This window comes from Scheffersomyces stipitis, chromosome 7, assembly GCF_000209165.1.
Source record: "Scheffersomyces stipitis CBS 6054 chromosome 7, complete sequence".
NCBI lineage: Eukaryota > Fungi > Ascomycota > Pichiomycetes > Serinales > Debaryomycetaceae > Scheffersomyces > Scheffersomyces stipitis.
In genome coordinates, this window is record NC_009047.1 from 51,928 (window position 1) to 66,202 (window position 14,275).

The following is a 14,275-nucleotide window of genomic DNA, read 5'->3' on the forward strand; positions in this document are numbered from 1 at the left end:
AAGTGAATAGAAATCTGGAAATCTATCTCAACTTTGAACGTTGGCTCGGATATCGGCGGAGTGGGGTGCAGGAGCGAAAAAAGACTATGGCGCTGCGCCAGCGACCTGACCAGCAAATTATATAATCTAGATAGTGGTATAGCTGTGTTGTACAAGAATAACTAAGTATGGTAATAGAATGTAGTATTATAGTGTTAAAGTTGTGTGTAGTTATATAGTATTGAAGTACAAGTCATATTCTTTGCATTTTGCTCTTTTGTGGTATTAATATTTTGGGAGTATTGCAAACCTCACTGTATAACATAAGCTTACAGATATAGTCTCATACTATTATGAATGAGTATAGTCTTATATAGTGTTGGGAAACTATACATCTTAATATAAATTCTATGCTAATGCGACCACAATCTCACCATCTTATCTTTACCTCCACTGGCCACTCTCTTTCCGTCCATACTCCAGTCAACAGCATAAACCTCGTCTGAATGGCCCGGCAAGTCCACACTTAACTTTCTTGTTCTGATATCCCACACCTTCAAAGTGGTATCCTTAGAGCAACTGACCAAAAGTCTATTATCAGCAGACCACGCTGTCTGGTATACTGGTGCTACGTGTCCTCTCAAGGTACCTACAAAAACGCCCTTCAAACCGTCCCAGATCTTGATGGAGTTGTCGAACGAACTCGACACTATGTAACGACCATCAGGGGAGAACGACACATGGTTCACGAGTTTCTGGTGTCCGGTCATACGGCACACTGGCTTGGACGACTTGAGTGGCTCCCAAAAGTACATAGTGAAGTCGTCTGAGGCTGTGACCAAACGTTCGCTGATAACACCACCGACTTTAGCAACTTTTTCGTACTGCTCTAATGCCTTAGCGCGCAACTCTTCCATGGAAAGCTTTTTGCTCGAAACCTTGGTAGACGTATGGTCGAATCCACCTTTGCGCAAAACGTAGTCGGTTGAAATAGACAAATGGTTGACCCAATGGGCATGGCTCTTCAACGTCTGGATACACTTGCCTTGTGCACTGATATCCCATGCCTTGATAGTCTTGTCATGGGATGCACTGTAGATGATGTTGGAACCAGACCACTTCACACAAGAAACGGCATTGGTATGACCACTCATTGTCAACAAACACACTCTTCTAGTGCTATCCCACACTTTGACAGTGCCGTCCTTCGACGATGTAGCTAAACGAGGTTTCTCGCCAGGCTTAACTAGATGCAATGGCTCCCACGTTAAAGATGAAACCCACTTGGAATGGCCAGTCAATGCTTTCCCTAATGGCTTGCCAGTGTCAGTGTCCCATAACCTTACGGTATTATCCATAGATCCCGTAGCAATCATAGTACCACATGGAGAGTAAGCTACACATAACACCCAGTTAGTATGTCCTGATAAAGTATAGAGAGGGGTCTGGGTGTTACAGTCCCAAATTCGAGCTGTAGAATCACCTGCTCCAGAACACATTCTGCCACTATCATTAGGAGCAAACTGACAACACAATATAGTAGACCCATGTCCAGCAATAGCAGCATTTGATCTGGTAATAGCCTTGACCTTGAACACAGCTCGTGGGGTATACACTAATGTCAAGAAATCTTCAGTAGTTTTTATTCCTGGTTGCAATACCGAAGAGTATAAGTTGTCCTTGATATCTACCAAACTGCCCGTTTCACTCTTGTCATCGATGGTCTTGTTTAATAACGCAAATGTATACGGCACAGGTTCATCTATATCTCCGTGTAATTGGTTCAATAATTCTTCAAGCTGCTTCTCCGTGATACCACCAGGAACTCTAATAGACCCACCTACAGATTCTCCAGTGTCTGAAGCCTGGAATTTTATCAATACGTTGGGCAAATCGTCAGGTATCAAGTTCACTTCTTGAACCTTTTGTGCCTCTTTCTTTTGCTTCTTTGATGGTGGGGGTATAACGGTAGCCATAGTCACTAATTGCTATAATCTGTTCAAAATAAACTGAAAATTACGAAAACTGGGATATCTGAATAAATCTAGTAGTTTGAAATTTAAATTTCCAAGATGAGAAGAGTTGATATATGCAGGTTGAAAATAGATTTGTTGTGTTGCGGTATGGATGTTTCAAGCCCATACTTAAGCTGCTAAGAGAGTTCCTATCATTTCGTCTTCGGACTCTTCTACTTCCAGAGCATCTGATTGGTTGACTATATTGTCTTGTTCGTTTTGTTCATAATGCAGTTCGTCAATAATTTCTGTCGAATTTAGATTGTTGAGTTGCGAGATTTCTTCACCGAGATCTTCAAGTACATTTGCATTAATGTTTCTTGCACTTGGAGAAGAATAGTCTGTCGTCTCTGATTGGGTTCCATTCATTGCAGAGGTTTCTAATTGCAGAAACGTACTAGTCGGTTGTTCTAGACTAGTGATCTCGAAACCGTTGGACAAGTCGATAAGTTTTCCAGGCAGTAAATCTATCAGATCATTCTCGTTATCATCGTCAAGATGATATATAATATCGTCGTAGTCAAAATAGATAGGACAATACTTTGACTTTGACAGGAAGTTAGTTATTTTAATAGCAAATACTGTACGAAGTTGGGCTTGGTTGATGACAACTTTATTCTGTTTCTCAAGTGGAGGATAGCATTCAGCAAAGTATGGCGAATTATGGTACCAATCTTTATAGAAAATCAACCGCATACAGAGGTATGAATCTATACTTTTTGAGTTTATGTCCTCTTTCTTTTCTTCGTTCAGTTCAGAGTATGATGGTACCAAAACTACTCTTCCCTTATCTTGGTATGAAACTGAAGTATTGTAGAAATCCGCATCTGACATCTGAGAGGTTGTACTATATGGAATGTACTTTGTTTCTAGATGTCCAAGTAAGAAGCACATCAGGTTTGTCTTGTAGCAGAACTTTGACATCATTGTTAATAAGCTGTTTAGATGAGTGTTGAACTTCGAAATGGCACTCATTTTCAACAAATCAGACTGAGCAGGTATTTCTGGCACAGGTGTCTTTGTGCCCTCTAATTCGTACTGAGTCTGGTTACTTTTGATGATTGAATTGACTTCCAAATGATGCTTCAAGATTGTTTCTTCGTACGAAGACGTCTGGTCGTGCAAATATATGTCTAAAGTTTGGTGAAAATCGTTGATGATCACAATGGTACTACCGTTTATAGCTGGCTCTAACGACTCATAGGCAAATAGACCATACAACAATGCGAAAGTATCTGGATCATGTAGTGCGATTCGCGAGTCTTGTCGCCATTCTTGCTGAAACCGAGAATGTGAAAATAATAAGTGCCATGGAAACGGTGTCAAAGTGTCTACAACTATGACTTTATTATTGGGGCTATTAGACAAATGAGAAACCATGAATTCTACCATAACCGTAAAAATCGAGCTGCAACCAGGTGCACGTTGCATGTCATATATGCGTTTGTTTGGTCGTCGAGTCGTAGCATGGAGTATCGAGTCTAGGGTCGGTATAGCCGATTTAAGGTGTACAAACTGGCTCAGTTGGCTCATAATGGTATGAAGAGATACCATCTTTAATCTGGAATAGGTGGAAATATGGAAAACTCGCAAAGGAAAATGGAAAAAAAATGAAACTAATTTAAATATGAGGAATACATCTGTTGCACACTCATCAACGTGAGTTAGATATGCTTTTGCTGTTCTGTTTATTAGAGTATACTTCAGTATTGATGGTAGAAACGTGAATCTGATATAGACTTGTATACGGACGTGTTCAGTACGGCATACAGACAAAATATGTCAGCGTGCCAGTAGATTTTGCACCTACTACATTCATCTACGATTTGATTGGATTGGACCAACAGATTCATCAGGATTTGAAACAAAAGAAATGAATACTAGACTATGTATTATTTCCAAATGATGAGTCAGGAGAAAGTTAAGAGTATGTGTGTTGTGTATGTTTATTGAAGAAAATCGTTTTGCACAACTTCAAAAGATGCAAATTATTCACCAATTTTTTAAAAAAGTAAGAAACACATCACTAAAATATCTATCAATCTTGGACTCACAGAACACTAATTAGTCTAAATGAATCGTTAGAAAGCAAGATCCATTTTTCACTTTTATGAGGTGCAAAAGTTGGTTTTTATTACTCTTGTGACCGATTGCTCGTTTCGGAAACTTCTACAGGATCCACATTTTCGACGGCAAACATTTTGATTTTAACTTGGAAATCTTCAAAAGAGCATTCAAATAAACCTCCAAAAGCTGTTACAATACATGTTCATACCACTGGTAGCAGAAAGCACAGTACTGTTTCAATGGCTACAGCCCACGAACACAACTATATTATCCAGTTCACGAGATCGTGGTACTTGACTGAACTAAGTGACAGGAGGCCTGTGTATAGAGACCGGTTTTCCTTTGGACTTTTCAGGTAAATGGATTTGAACCTTGTAAAGAAGTACTTCGTTATCAAACTACTATGAGTCTTCTTATATATTTATACAGTCTTCTTACAATATAGTTCTATTGTATTCAATTCAAACCTATCGCTTCTGTGTGGTACGAATCTGGTGGTAAATATTCAACCTGTCGGAATACATTCAATCCGAGGTCATAAACCCTTACTGTTAGGAATCCTGCATTCTATTTTACGCAAAAAAAATAGCGGCACGGCACAAATCAATTTGCGCTTCCATCGTTATCAGGCTCCGCGCTTATCGATTTGGTGGAGTTGATCTGACTTCCTTAAACAAATGAGCCATATGTAGACCCAAGTATATAAATTCATATAAATTTCCAGCATCTTAAACACCAGTTGCTGCTCATACCTACTCTTCGACCTCTTTGAAGACCATTTCCCATTGGTTTCCTCGGAACACAGCTATTTCTAGCTCATCTCAGCACGTGACACCTGCATGTAGAATCTTCACTTACTTTATCATCGATAGTCTACCACGTCAATCTACGAGTTTAAAATTAGACACCAGTTCTTTGTTCAGAAGCCCAAAAAGGTGGAGACTTACTTTCAAAAGCCAATAGCTTGCCGCAAGCGAACTATGACTTCGGACTAACTTTCTCACCATGTTCACCAACCTACCTTATCTCGGCGACACTTTCCAGGTGAGTGCGAATCATTCACTCATACGGCTTGCTGGGATTTCACTTTCTCAACGTTCACCAATATCGCAAACGATGCAAATACTCCAAAATTCAGCAACAAATGGCGTTTTACCCACCGAAAATAGCGGTATTTCCAATCTAATATCTCTCGCTGTGAATTCTACTCATACAATATTGATACAGAATTCCACGAGCTCTTCACATTCGTATGAGCAAGCATTATCCACTATATCCAAGGTCTCCGGAATCCTATCATTGTCGGTTTGGCTCTTTGCGCAATTACCGCAAATCATCGAGAACCATTTGAACGAGTCGGTCTCCGGCGTTTCCTTGCTTTTCTTGATTTGTTGGATCGGAGGCGACGCCACGAACCTCATAGGCTGTATCTTAACACGAGCATTACCATTCCAAACTTGTCTCGCTGCGTACTACTGCTTCATTGATTGCATTCTTAGTCTCCAGTACTGGTACTACACCAAGGTATATCCCAGACACAAAACTCATCACAATCTCTTGCAGAGTCCCAACTTCTTGAGACCTTCTACATCCAACAAAAGCACAAATCATAGTACTCGTAGAAACCGGTTTGACCAGGACTTGAGTCGTTCGCCCATGGAGATCAGTACTTCCATCATGGATGTAGCACAAGGAAATGGACATCGTGGTCACGATCAGAAACGAATACATGAGGGCTCTTTCATCCACAAGATCTTGGGCGCTACCTTCATAGCCGGAAGCTTGCCCAAACAGGCACATTCCATGCCCATTCCTAATCCACAGTCTGCAGCTGTTGAAGATTCAACTTTTCAATCTTGGATAGGATTCGCAAAATGCTGGCTCCATAAGTTGGTGATAGTTATACTGGCAATTCCTCTTCATTCTTTCAAGTTCAGATATTCACCAGAGGATATAGGTATGATTTCTGCGTGGACCTGTTCAACTTTGTATGTTTCTTCACGAGCCCCGCAGATTATCAAGAATTTCAAGCTCAAATCTACACGAGGCATAACTGTGTATCTTTTTGTGTTTGCCATGTTGGGTAACATCTTCTATACCATTTCCATCGTGCTGGACTTGTATCTCCTTTCGCTTAACAAATCCTATTTTGGCGAGGACGGAGATTCCAAGTTTAAGGAAGTATTTATGGATCAGTTGCCCTTTATTGTAGGAAGTTCTGGTACTGTTCTCTTCGACTCGATCATCATCTTTCAGTGCTGGTTATACTCATTTAATTCTGGAGACTCTCGTAGATCGTCTTGTACTAGCGAGTATTATGCGGGCCATGGCCATCATCACCACCGCAACCACAGCTATGGCTCAATCAACGAAGATGGTCATCGTCCTGGTCACAGCCATAAAAGAAACCTGTCGAAGAAGAGAAGAAGCAAACTGAGCAAGAGGAAAGTTCGGGAGCGGTCGAGAAATCCAGTGACAACTTCTCTGCCTACGCATTTCCAACTTCCAGACTGGTACACTAACACCACCCCTAACTTCCAGAATATTGACGAAACAACGTCACTCACAGGGAATGAGTCTGGCTACAATATCAACTTGGCTTCACCACCTCCTTCGCATTACATATCGGCATCTCAAAATCGTAGTATTAACCTCGAACATACCATGAACCAAGGTGTGTTGTCCAATACTTTGAGTGCAATAGCAAGATCATTCTCGCAAAGTGGGTCTTTCATTGGACGTGGCAGATCTCCAACCTCCAATTCTATTCATGTTGGATCTTACGGGCAATCTCGAGCTCCTGGAATTGCTGTTCCTGAGTCGTCGCAATTGCCTACCTCGCTAATTCCATCAATCATAGGCAACTATTCGTCAGTGTCGAAGAAAATGTCACACGACTCCAAAATTCCTTTTTCGCCAATAGACTTCCTCAGTGATGACTTCTTCCGGCCCCCTACTGGCTCTGTGGGTCACCACAGAACTGACAGCTACGATCCACAGACCATGTTCTTTAATCCTCCTCTTCACGAGGAAAACGAGCTGCACTTCCAGTAGTCTCTGCAAGTGAAGATCAACACCTAATCATATAGACATATAAACTATGATAAATATCAACCACCAAAAGTCAACCAATACTAAAATGTATAACTAATAGAACACTATTGCCACTATTAATCTGCGTATTTTCAACATGTATGATAATATGTATAGAATCTACTAATGCTATAACTTATGAAGTCTTTTAATCCTTATTTACCCTCCAAGCACTGTTAGGCAAACTCTGTAAGTATGTAGTCTTTCTCTTTACCCATAACAAGGTAAATATGCCAATGATTACACAGATGGTATTGGTATAGTAATAGCCATCGCGCAAAACAGTCAATTTTCCGCCCGACGATTTACACTGTTGTCTCAAATCTTCGTCTGTGATGTAATAGGAGTTTGTGACAGAAGGAACTTTACATTCTTCGATGGTGAGTTTGTCAATCAAATATAGCAAGATTAATCTGGGCCAAGTTCCACCGTAGTTAGACAACGTATTCAACGTAGTCATGTAGGTTCCACCGATAGCTGGATCTGCAATCTTGGTGTGGAAGGCACAGAGTGAAACAAATTGGATAGTCGACATAAACGAACCTAACAAGTGCTGCAAAATCACCAAAAGAAAGTAGAAAGAGCTTATTTTACCGTCTTCAGGAAAGAAGTACACAATACCCTGAGCCAAAGCTGCTGCTACCAATCTTCCAGCAAAGCCAAAGATCCACGGCTTTAAAGGAGACTTTCCAGTAGACCAACGGCCAGCATAATAGCCAAAGACCATTTCGAAGGGGAAATCGATCAAAACAGTGATGGAGAGATCTTCTTTAGACAATCCCTTTTCAAGTAATTTCAAGTTTGTAGCAGCTTCATTTACTTGGAATCCAAACTTGGAAATCAATAAGATAATGACAAATGTCTGGACGTTGGGCAATTTCAACACCTTGAACATCGCCAAGTAGACGTTTTGTAAGTCCTTGAACTTACTGTCTTTATTATAGACAGACTCGGTCTTAATCTTTTCGTTGGACAACTTGGCCTGGTTTCTCTTAGCCAAATGAGGAGGATCTTCAGGTACAAACCAGAGCAAAGCTGTCACTGCCAAAAACATCCACCCCCAGAAAGTCAAATACAGCCCCAAGGAAAACAAGCCTACATCTAAAGGTACCTTTCTGAGGTATCTGTTAGCGAAATCAGGCGAACTGAGAGCCAAGAAAATCGTGAAGGACGAGAAGTAGCCCGTATTGATTCCAATAGTCTGAGCCGTGGAAGCATACGAAAGGCTCTCTGGTGACAAGCAGGTGAGTGCCCAGCCGTCGACGGCGATATCTTGAGTGGCACAGAAGAAAACTAGCATGAAGAAACAAAAAGTTATAGTAGGCAAGCAGTTCTGGGGATCTTCCATCAAGCCATCGATCAACAGTCCTAAGTAGATCAAGGTTACACCTGAAATCGTCTGGATAGGGATGATCCACGAACGTCTACGACCGAGTTTGGGCGAATACACGGCATCAACGATAGGGGACCATATCAACTTGAGTGAGTATGGATATGCTGCTAGCGAAAAGATTCCAACTTGTGAGTACGACAATTTCAGCTTGAGGATAAACGGTATAGAGCCAAATGCCAAACCTACAGGCACACCCTGGAGCAAGTAGAGGAGCACCAATACGAAAAACGCCGGTCTGTCTACCTTGAGCAAACTGGCAGACTTGGTGGAACTCGGGAGACTGGTGTTTTTCGGTGCAAAGGTAGAGTTCTTGGAGGTGCTGGCCTCTTTATGCTTATTAGTGAGATCCTGGAGAGAAATAGGGAGAAGCCCGTCGTTCTCCTCGTCGAACGCGGCATGGACGTAGTTCAATTGGTTATCAAGTGAGGACGCCGTCATTGACACATCAACAGAATGACCCCTCTTGTGGATTTGAGACATTTCGTCGATCTAAATAGGGCCCTTTCGGAAACTAGTTATTGGAGAATGTAGTGACACTTGTTAGGGCCAGGTATGTTTTTTTTTCTCGCGGAATCTGAGCCGCACCGCGGTGTGAGAGTTGTGTTCTGAAGTGCGCTAGCGCAAACTGAGAAACGTCGTAAGAGAGTTTGACATATTATTAGATCTTGTATATTCTTCGCAGCATGTGAAACCTTATAAGTGCTGTACAATTTGCAAGTTAAGTACAACAAATGCTATATAAAATATGTCACTTGAGCATATATCCGTAAAGTATGCTTCAATCCTCATTTAGTCATTATGATGACAATAACACATTCATTCTAGCTATAATCTTCTATCATACATAAGAATTACTGCCATAAGAATTACTGCTATATTGCAAGTTCTCTACTTCTCCATTTTAAAGCTCACATTAATATCTACAATTCATCATATAGTACATATCCAGATATCATTTAGTATCATTACTAAAGGTTACAACTTATGGTTATCTGATATACTATCATTTCTCTTCATTATTTCTTATATCATCTACCTATTACTTGCCTTCTCTACGTCACTTTACTATCTCCTTTTCCTATTCGTATATACATAGATAGTCTACGAACACTCTAAGAGGTGTGATCTATAATGTGCATGTCGTGTTCCGCTTACAAAGATAACACCTTTTTGGCGGCTCTGATTACGGTAGGTTCGTCTGGGAAAGCAAAGTCTTCCAATTCCTTAGCATATGGAGTTGGAACTTCGCAACCAGTGACTCTTTCGACTGGAGCATCCAAGTAATCAAAAGCCTCGGATTCCATGATCTGGGCACAGATTTCAGAACCAACACCAAAGGCTGGGAATCCGGCTTCAACAGTGACCAAGTGGTTAGTCTTCTTGACTGACTCAACAATGGTAGGAACATCCAAAGGCTTGATGGATCTCAAGTTGATGACTTCGGCCTTGACGCCGTATTCCTTCTCCAAGGTTTCAGCGGCTTCCATACAGAACTTGACAGATCTGGAATGCGATACAAATGTCAAGTCAGTTCCTTCTCTTTCGACATTGGCCTTGCCGATAGGCAAAACAAAGTCTGTGGAGAGAGCTTCCTCGGAGATATCGAAGGTTTCACCGTAGGCGATTTCGTTTTCCAAAAACACAACTGGGTTAGGGTCTCTGATGGCAGCCTTGATCAAACCCTTGTAGTCCTCGGCAGAGTAGGGCGAAACAACCTTCAAACCAGGAATAGATCCATACCATGCAGCGTAACATTGCGAATGTTGAGCACCGACACCGGCAGCAGCACCATTGGGACCACGGAAGGTGATGTTACACGGTTGTTTACCTCCGGACATGTAATAGGTCTTAGCGGCAGAGTTAACGATTTGATCGATAGCTTGCATAGCGAAGTTGAAGGTCATGAACTCCAACACAGGCTTCAAACCATGAAGGGCAGCTCCAACAGCCAAACCAGTGAAACCCATTTCAGTGATAGGGGTATCAATCACACGTCTTTCACCAAAACGATCCAACAAACCACGTGACACCTTGTAGGCACCGTTGTATTGGGCCACTTCTTCACCCATGAGGAAGACATCGTCGTCCTTGTCCAACTCCTCGGCAAGCCCGGCATTAAGGGCGTCTCTGACGGTGATGGTCTTTGAGCCTACAGCCGACGACGAAGCGGCACGCGAATCCATCATTCTCAATGCCTGGTACTGGCCAGCTTGGGCTACGGATCTGGTAGTGTTTCCAGTCACATTGGCGATGTTGTGGGCTCTAGTGGCCGAAGCGGCCAAGCGGGCCGTCTGGGCGATCTGGGATAACTTGGGAGCCATTGGAATCTGACGTGTAAGATGTGGGAGAAAAACGTACAAGGTAGAATGGCTCTGGATATTTCAATTATTTAAACAAAGATGTGCTCACGGACAGATGAGGACCGGGTCTGGTGCACGACCCGGAGGTGCACTTCCATCGAATACCGAGTGCGAATTAGAGTTGGTATATTGAATATATGGTGAATAGAGCATCTGTACGAGGTCAGACTGAGGTTGAATGTTGGAGTATATATGATTGGAGAATGGTGTAGTTTGTCTCTGTCTACTTTATAGAGATTACAATTTTGTTGATAGTATTTCTTTGAAACATCTGTCTGTGTAGCTTAGTTTTCAGAACAGTTCATTACAAGGAATATGTCAATGATGAACAAGTTCCAGTTCCATACCAAGCGATTGTATCGTTGCAATATCCTTGCTTGGATGATTCTGCCAATTTCGTCATACTTAACTGTTGCGTTTTCTCTAAATCAATTTGGTCTTCTTCTTATCAATTTCAAAATTTCGCAGCCTAATTAATTGCGAAAACGGAAATCAAGCAACAACTGCGGATATACTCTGAAGTACAATCCACCGTTCATATTTCTAGTGATAAATCTGCTAAGTATGTAGCATGTAACGTCTAAGTTTATCTCTGACTTTTCACACTTTTCATACTTCGCAGACTTTCCAGATTTTCCAGATATTTCAGGATGTTCACCTTCACTTTTCACATTTCTTTAACAAAATCTTGCACCATTGCTGTTCAGCTAAAGCCATACAAACTTGGCATTCAAACTTGGTACACACATATGTCAACAACTTTGTTTTCGCTTGAATCGTCCATCTATACCACAGTTTATCCTCATATGTCTTGTTCTATCTTCTTATCTTAGATTCCCGATGTGTCCCGGAAGGTCGCGGAAAATCTCGGTGGTTTCTGGCTCACACCCACCACAAAACGAGAGCCCAAAACAGACCGGAAGTTGCACAACATTTTGCCAGTTGCACCCACAGACTCAGCTGCCCCCTCTTTAAACAACTTCTGTTGGGAGCTACGAGAGAAAGACAGATTCTAAAGATAACCACATGCTCATATTAATTAGATCTCCAACATTTGGGAAAGCTTGAGCTTTGTGTAGAAAAGTTCACCAGAAGCCAAGTTCAGCATTGTTGGTCTGAATCGGCTCCATCTAGGAATCGTCCCTAGATACGCTCGGGCAATACGAACCTTTCGATGACTTCGGTCATGTGCTCACTCACATTATTGTCCGGAATTTGGTTATTTTATATGCATGGCGCACATGACTCTCGCCCATCAACCATCCAGAACCGTAACAGAACCCCTCCCCCGCCCGGAACCACCTCTATTTCAGTCTCAATCACCTTTGGCTGTACGATAATTGGTTATATATAGCCAGGAAACCTCTCGTATCGTCTTATTCTATCCTCCGGGTTTCTCTTGTTTTCCTTGTACAATTGCCTGGCCTCTTCTGCGACCTTCTAGAATAGTTCTCCTAGCGTGCTTTGTCCATATAGCATCTTAGCTCTTTCTAGCACTATCTGGATCCAATATTTTTCGCTGAAAAATTAGCCTTTCCACCAAATACTCCCCATCACCACATTATTTATCACCAGTCACTACTGCTGCCCAAGTTTTCATCAGTATTGTGTGCTGATATTGATACCAATTGTCTATTTATTCTACTAATTCCATCATTGAACCAAATTGTTCAACATTTCCACTGCTAGTATTCATTAATTCAAGATGTTCAAAGTGGCTAGAATTCCCAGAGTCTCAGCAAGGCTCTTACCCAAGTGCAACTCCATTTCGGTGCTTCGCTTCAACTCCAACCAAACCAATTTCCATCGTCCAGACAAGGCTGGTTCTGAGGACGCGACTGAGGCTGCTGATGCTGCTGCTACGCTTTTAGCAGAATTGAGAGACAAGCAGACCAACCCAAACAAAGCCTCATGGCTAGAAGCCTTGAGAGAACGCGAAAAACAGAAAGCTGAAGGTAAGATATTAGACAGTTACAGCTATGTAACTCCTGTGACCACTGAGATCGGCGAAAAGACCAGAGGAGACTCGTTCACTTACTTGACATTACCTTTTAAGGACGACAAGTGGCTTTGCGATGCTTATATCAACGCCTTTGGAAGATTGAGAGCTGGTCAGTTGTTCCAGGACTTGGATGCTTTGGCCGGGAGAATTGCTTACAGACACTGTTCTCCTGCAGAACCTGTTAATGTTACTGCTTCGGTCGATAGAATTTACATGGTGAAAAAGGTAGATGAAATCAACAACTACAACTTCGTTTTGGCTGGTTCCGTTTCATGGACTGGAAGATCGTCTATGGAAATCAGCGTAAGAGGGTATGCTTTTGAAGACTCCATCCCGGAAACGATCACCGAAGAAACATTACCCCAGGAGAACATCTTCTTGACTGCCAACTTCACGTTTGTAGCTCGTAATCCTATTACTCATAAGTCATTTGCTATCAACAGACTCTTGCCCGTTTCTGAAAAGGAATGGATGGACTATAGACGTGCTGAGTCGCACAATGCTAAGAAGAAGTTTGCTGCCAAGAATGCTAAAGTCCTTGAGCCTACTGATGAAGAATCCAGATTGATCTACGATATGTGGAGTTCATCCCAGGCTTTAAAGAGTGCAGATGGCCCTCCACAAACAGGCGTGGCATTCATGAAAGACACCAAAGTCAGTTCGACTCTCTTCATGCAACCCCAGTACAGAAATAGACACTCGTATATGATTTTTGGTGGCTACTTGTTGAGACAAACTTTCGAGTTGGCTTATTGTGCTGCCGCTGATTTTGCTTCTGCTGGTCCCAGATTCGTTTCTTTGGACTCCACCACCTTCAAGGCACCAGTTCCTGTAGGCTCTGTAGTTTCTATGGATGCTTCTGTCTCCTATACGGAACATATCCACAAGGGTCCTTCTGACATTGATGCCGATTCTCCTTTCAACTTTAAATTGCCAGCTACAAACAAGCTTTCATCCAATCCTGAGGCTTTCTTGTCTGAGCCAGGAACGTTGATCCAAGTTAAAGTGGATACCAAGATCAAGCTTTTGGACTCTAGTTCTAAGGAATCAGGTACTTTCATCTACTCATTCTTCGTGCCCAAGTCTAGCTACAAGGGTAAACCAGGATACTCTTCTGTCATTCCCCAGACTTATTCTGAAATGATGACATACATTGCCGGTAGAAGAAGAGCTCAGGACACGGCTAATTTCGTCGACACCTTACCTAAGTAACTTTTAAATTTATAGAACTCCAATTAATACAAGGCTACATGGTACTCTTCTACTATATTTGTAGTGGAGATTATGGTGTTTTACAATGAACTATGTCTGCTTCAAAATCTTAACAAAATCTGCAGAACGAATCCACTGATTACCAAAAATCTGC

At 41.9% G+C, this 14,275-nt stretch overlaps 6 protein-coding genes across 6 annotated transcripts; 2 read left to right on the forward strand and 4 right to left on the reverse strand. All coding sequences in view use genetic code 12, as the record gives it.

The window, feature by feature from the left end:
• Positions 1-392: 392 nt before the first annotated feature.
• On the reverse strand, positions 393-1,955 carry WDR7 (WD-repeat protein required for cell viability; the record flags this gene model as incomplete). The annotated part of the gene is made up of 1 exon (XM_001386185.1): positions 393-1,955. One exon carries the CDS (start codon positions 1,953-1,955, stop codon positions 393-395), a length of 1,563 nt encoding a protein of 520 aa, XP_001386222.1.
• Positions 1,956-2,468: 513 nt separating this feature from the next.
• On the reverse strand, positions 2,469-3,548 carry PICST_49910 (predicted protein; the record flags this gene model as incomplete). The annotated part of the gene is made up of 1 exon (XM_001386186.1): positions 2,469-3,548. A coding segment is annotated over one exon (1,080 nt), but the record flags the coding sequence as incomplete, so codon positions are not given.
• Positions 3,549-5,333: 1,785 nt separating this feature from the next.
• Positions 5,334-6,317, forward strand: PICST_20558 (predicted protein; the record flags this gene model as incomplete). Its single annotated transcript, XM_001385990.1, has 2 exons — positions 5,334-5,894; positions 6,012-6,317. Coding segments are annotated over 2 exons (867 nt in total), but the record flags the coding sequence as incomplete, so codon positions are not given.
• A 985-nt stretch (positions 6,318-7,302) lies between these two features.
• PYC2 (Acetyl-CoA transporter) lies at positions 7,303-8,985 on the reverse strand (the record flags this gene model as incomplete). Its single annotated transcript, XM_001386187.1, has 1 exon — positions 7,303-8,985. The coding sequence occupies one exon, from the start codon at positions 8,983-8,985 to the stop codon at positions 7,303-7,305; it is 1,683 nt and encodes a 560-aa protein (XP_001386224.2).
• Positions 8,986-9,611: 626 nt separating this feature from the next.
• On the reverse strand, positions 9,612-10,889 carry PDB1 (pyruvate dehydrogenase E1 component, beta subunit (PDH)). The gene has a single exon (XM_001386188.1). It carries the CDS (start codon positions 10,866-10,868, stop codon positions 9,699-9,701), a length of 1,170 nt encoding a protein of 389 aa, XP_001386225.1. The 5' UTR covers positions 10,869-10,889; the 3' UTR covers positions 9,612-9,698.
• A 1,448-nt stretch (positions 10,890-12,337) lies between these two features.
• Positions 12,338-14,205, forward strand: PICST_73691 (predicted protein). The gene has a single exon (XM_001385991.1). It carries the CDS (start codon positions 12,613-12,615, stop codon positions 14,119-14,121), a length of 1,509 nt encoding a protein of 502 aa, XP_001386028.1. The 5' UTR covers positions 12,338-12,612; the 3' UTR covers positions 14,122-14,205.
• The last annotated feature ends 70 nt before the right edge of the window (positions 14,206-14,275 follow it).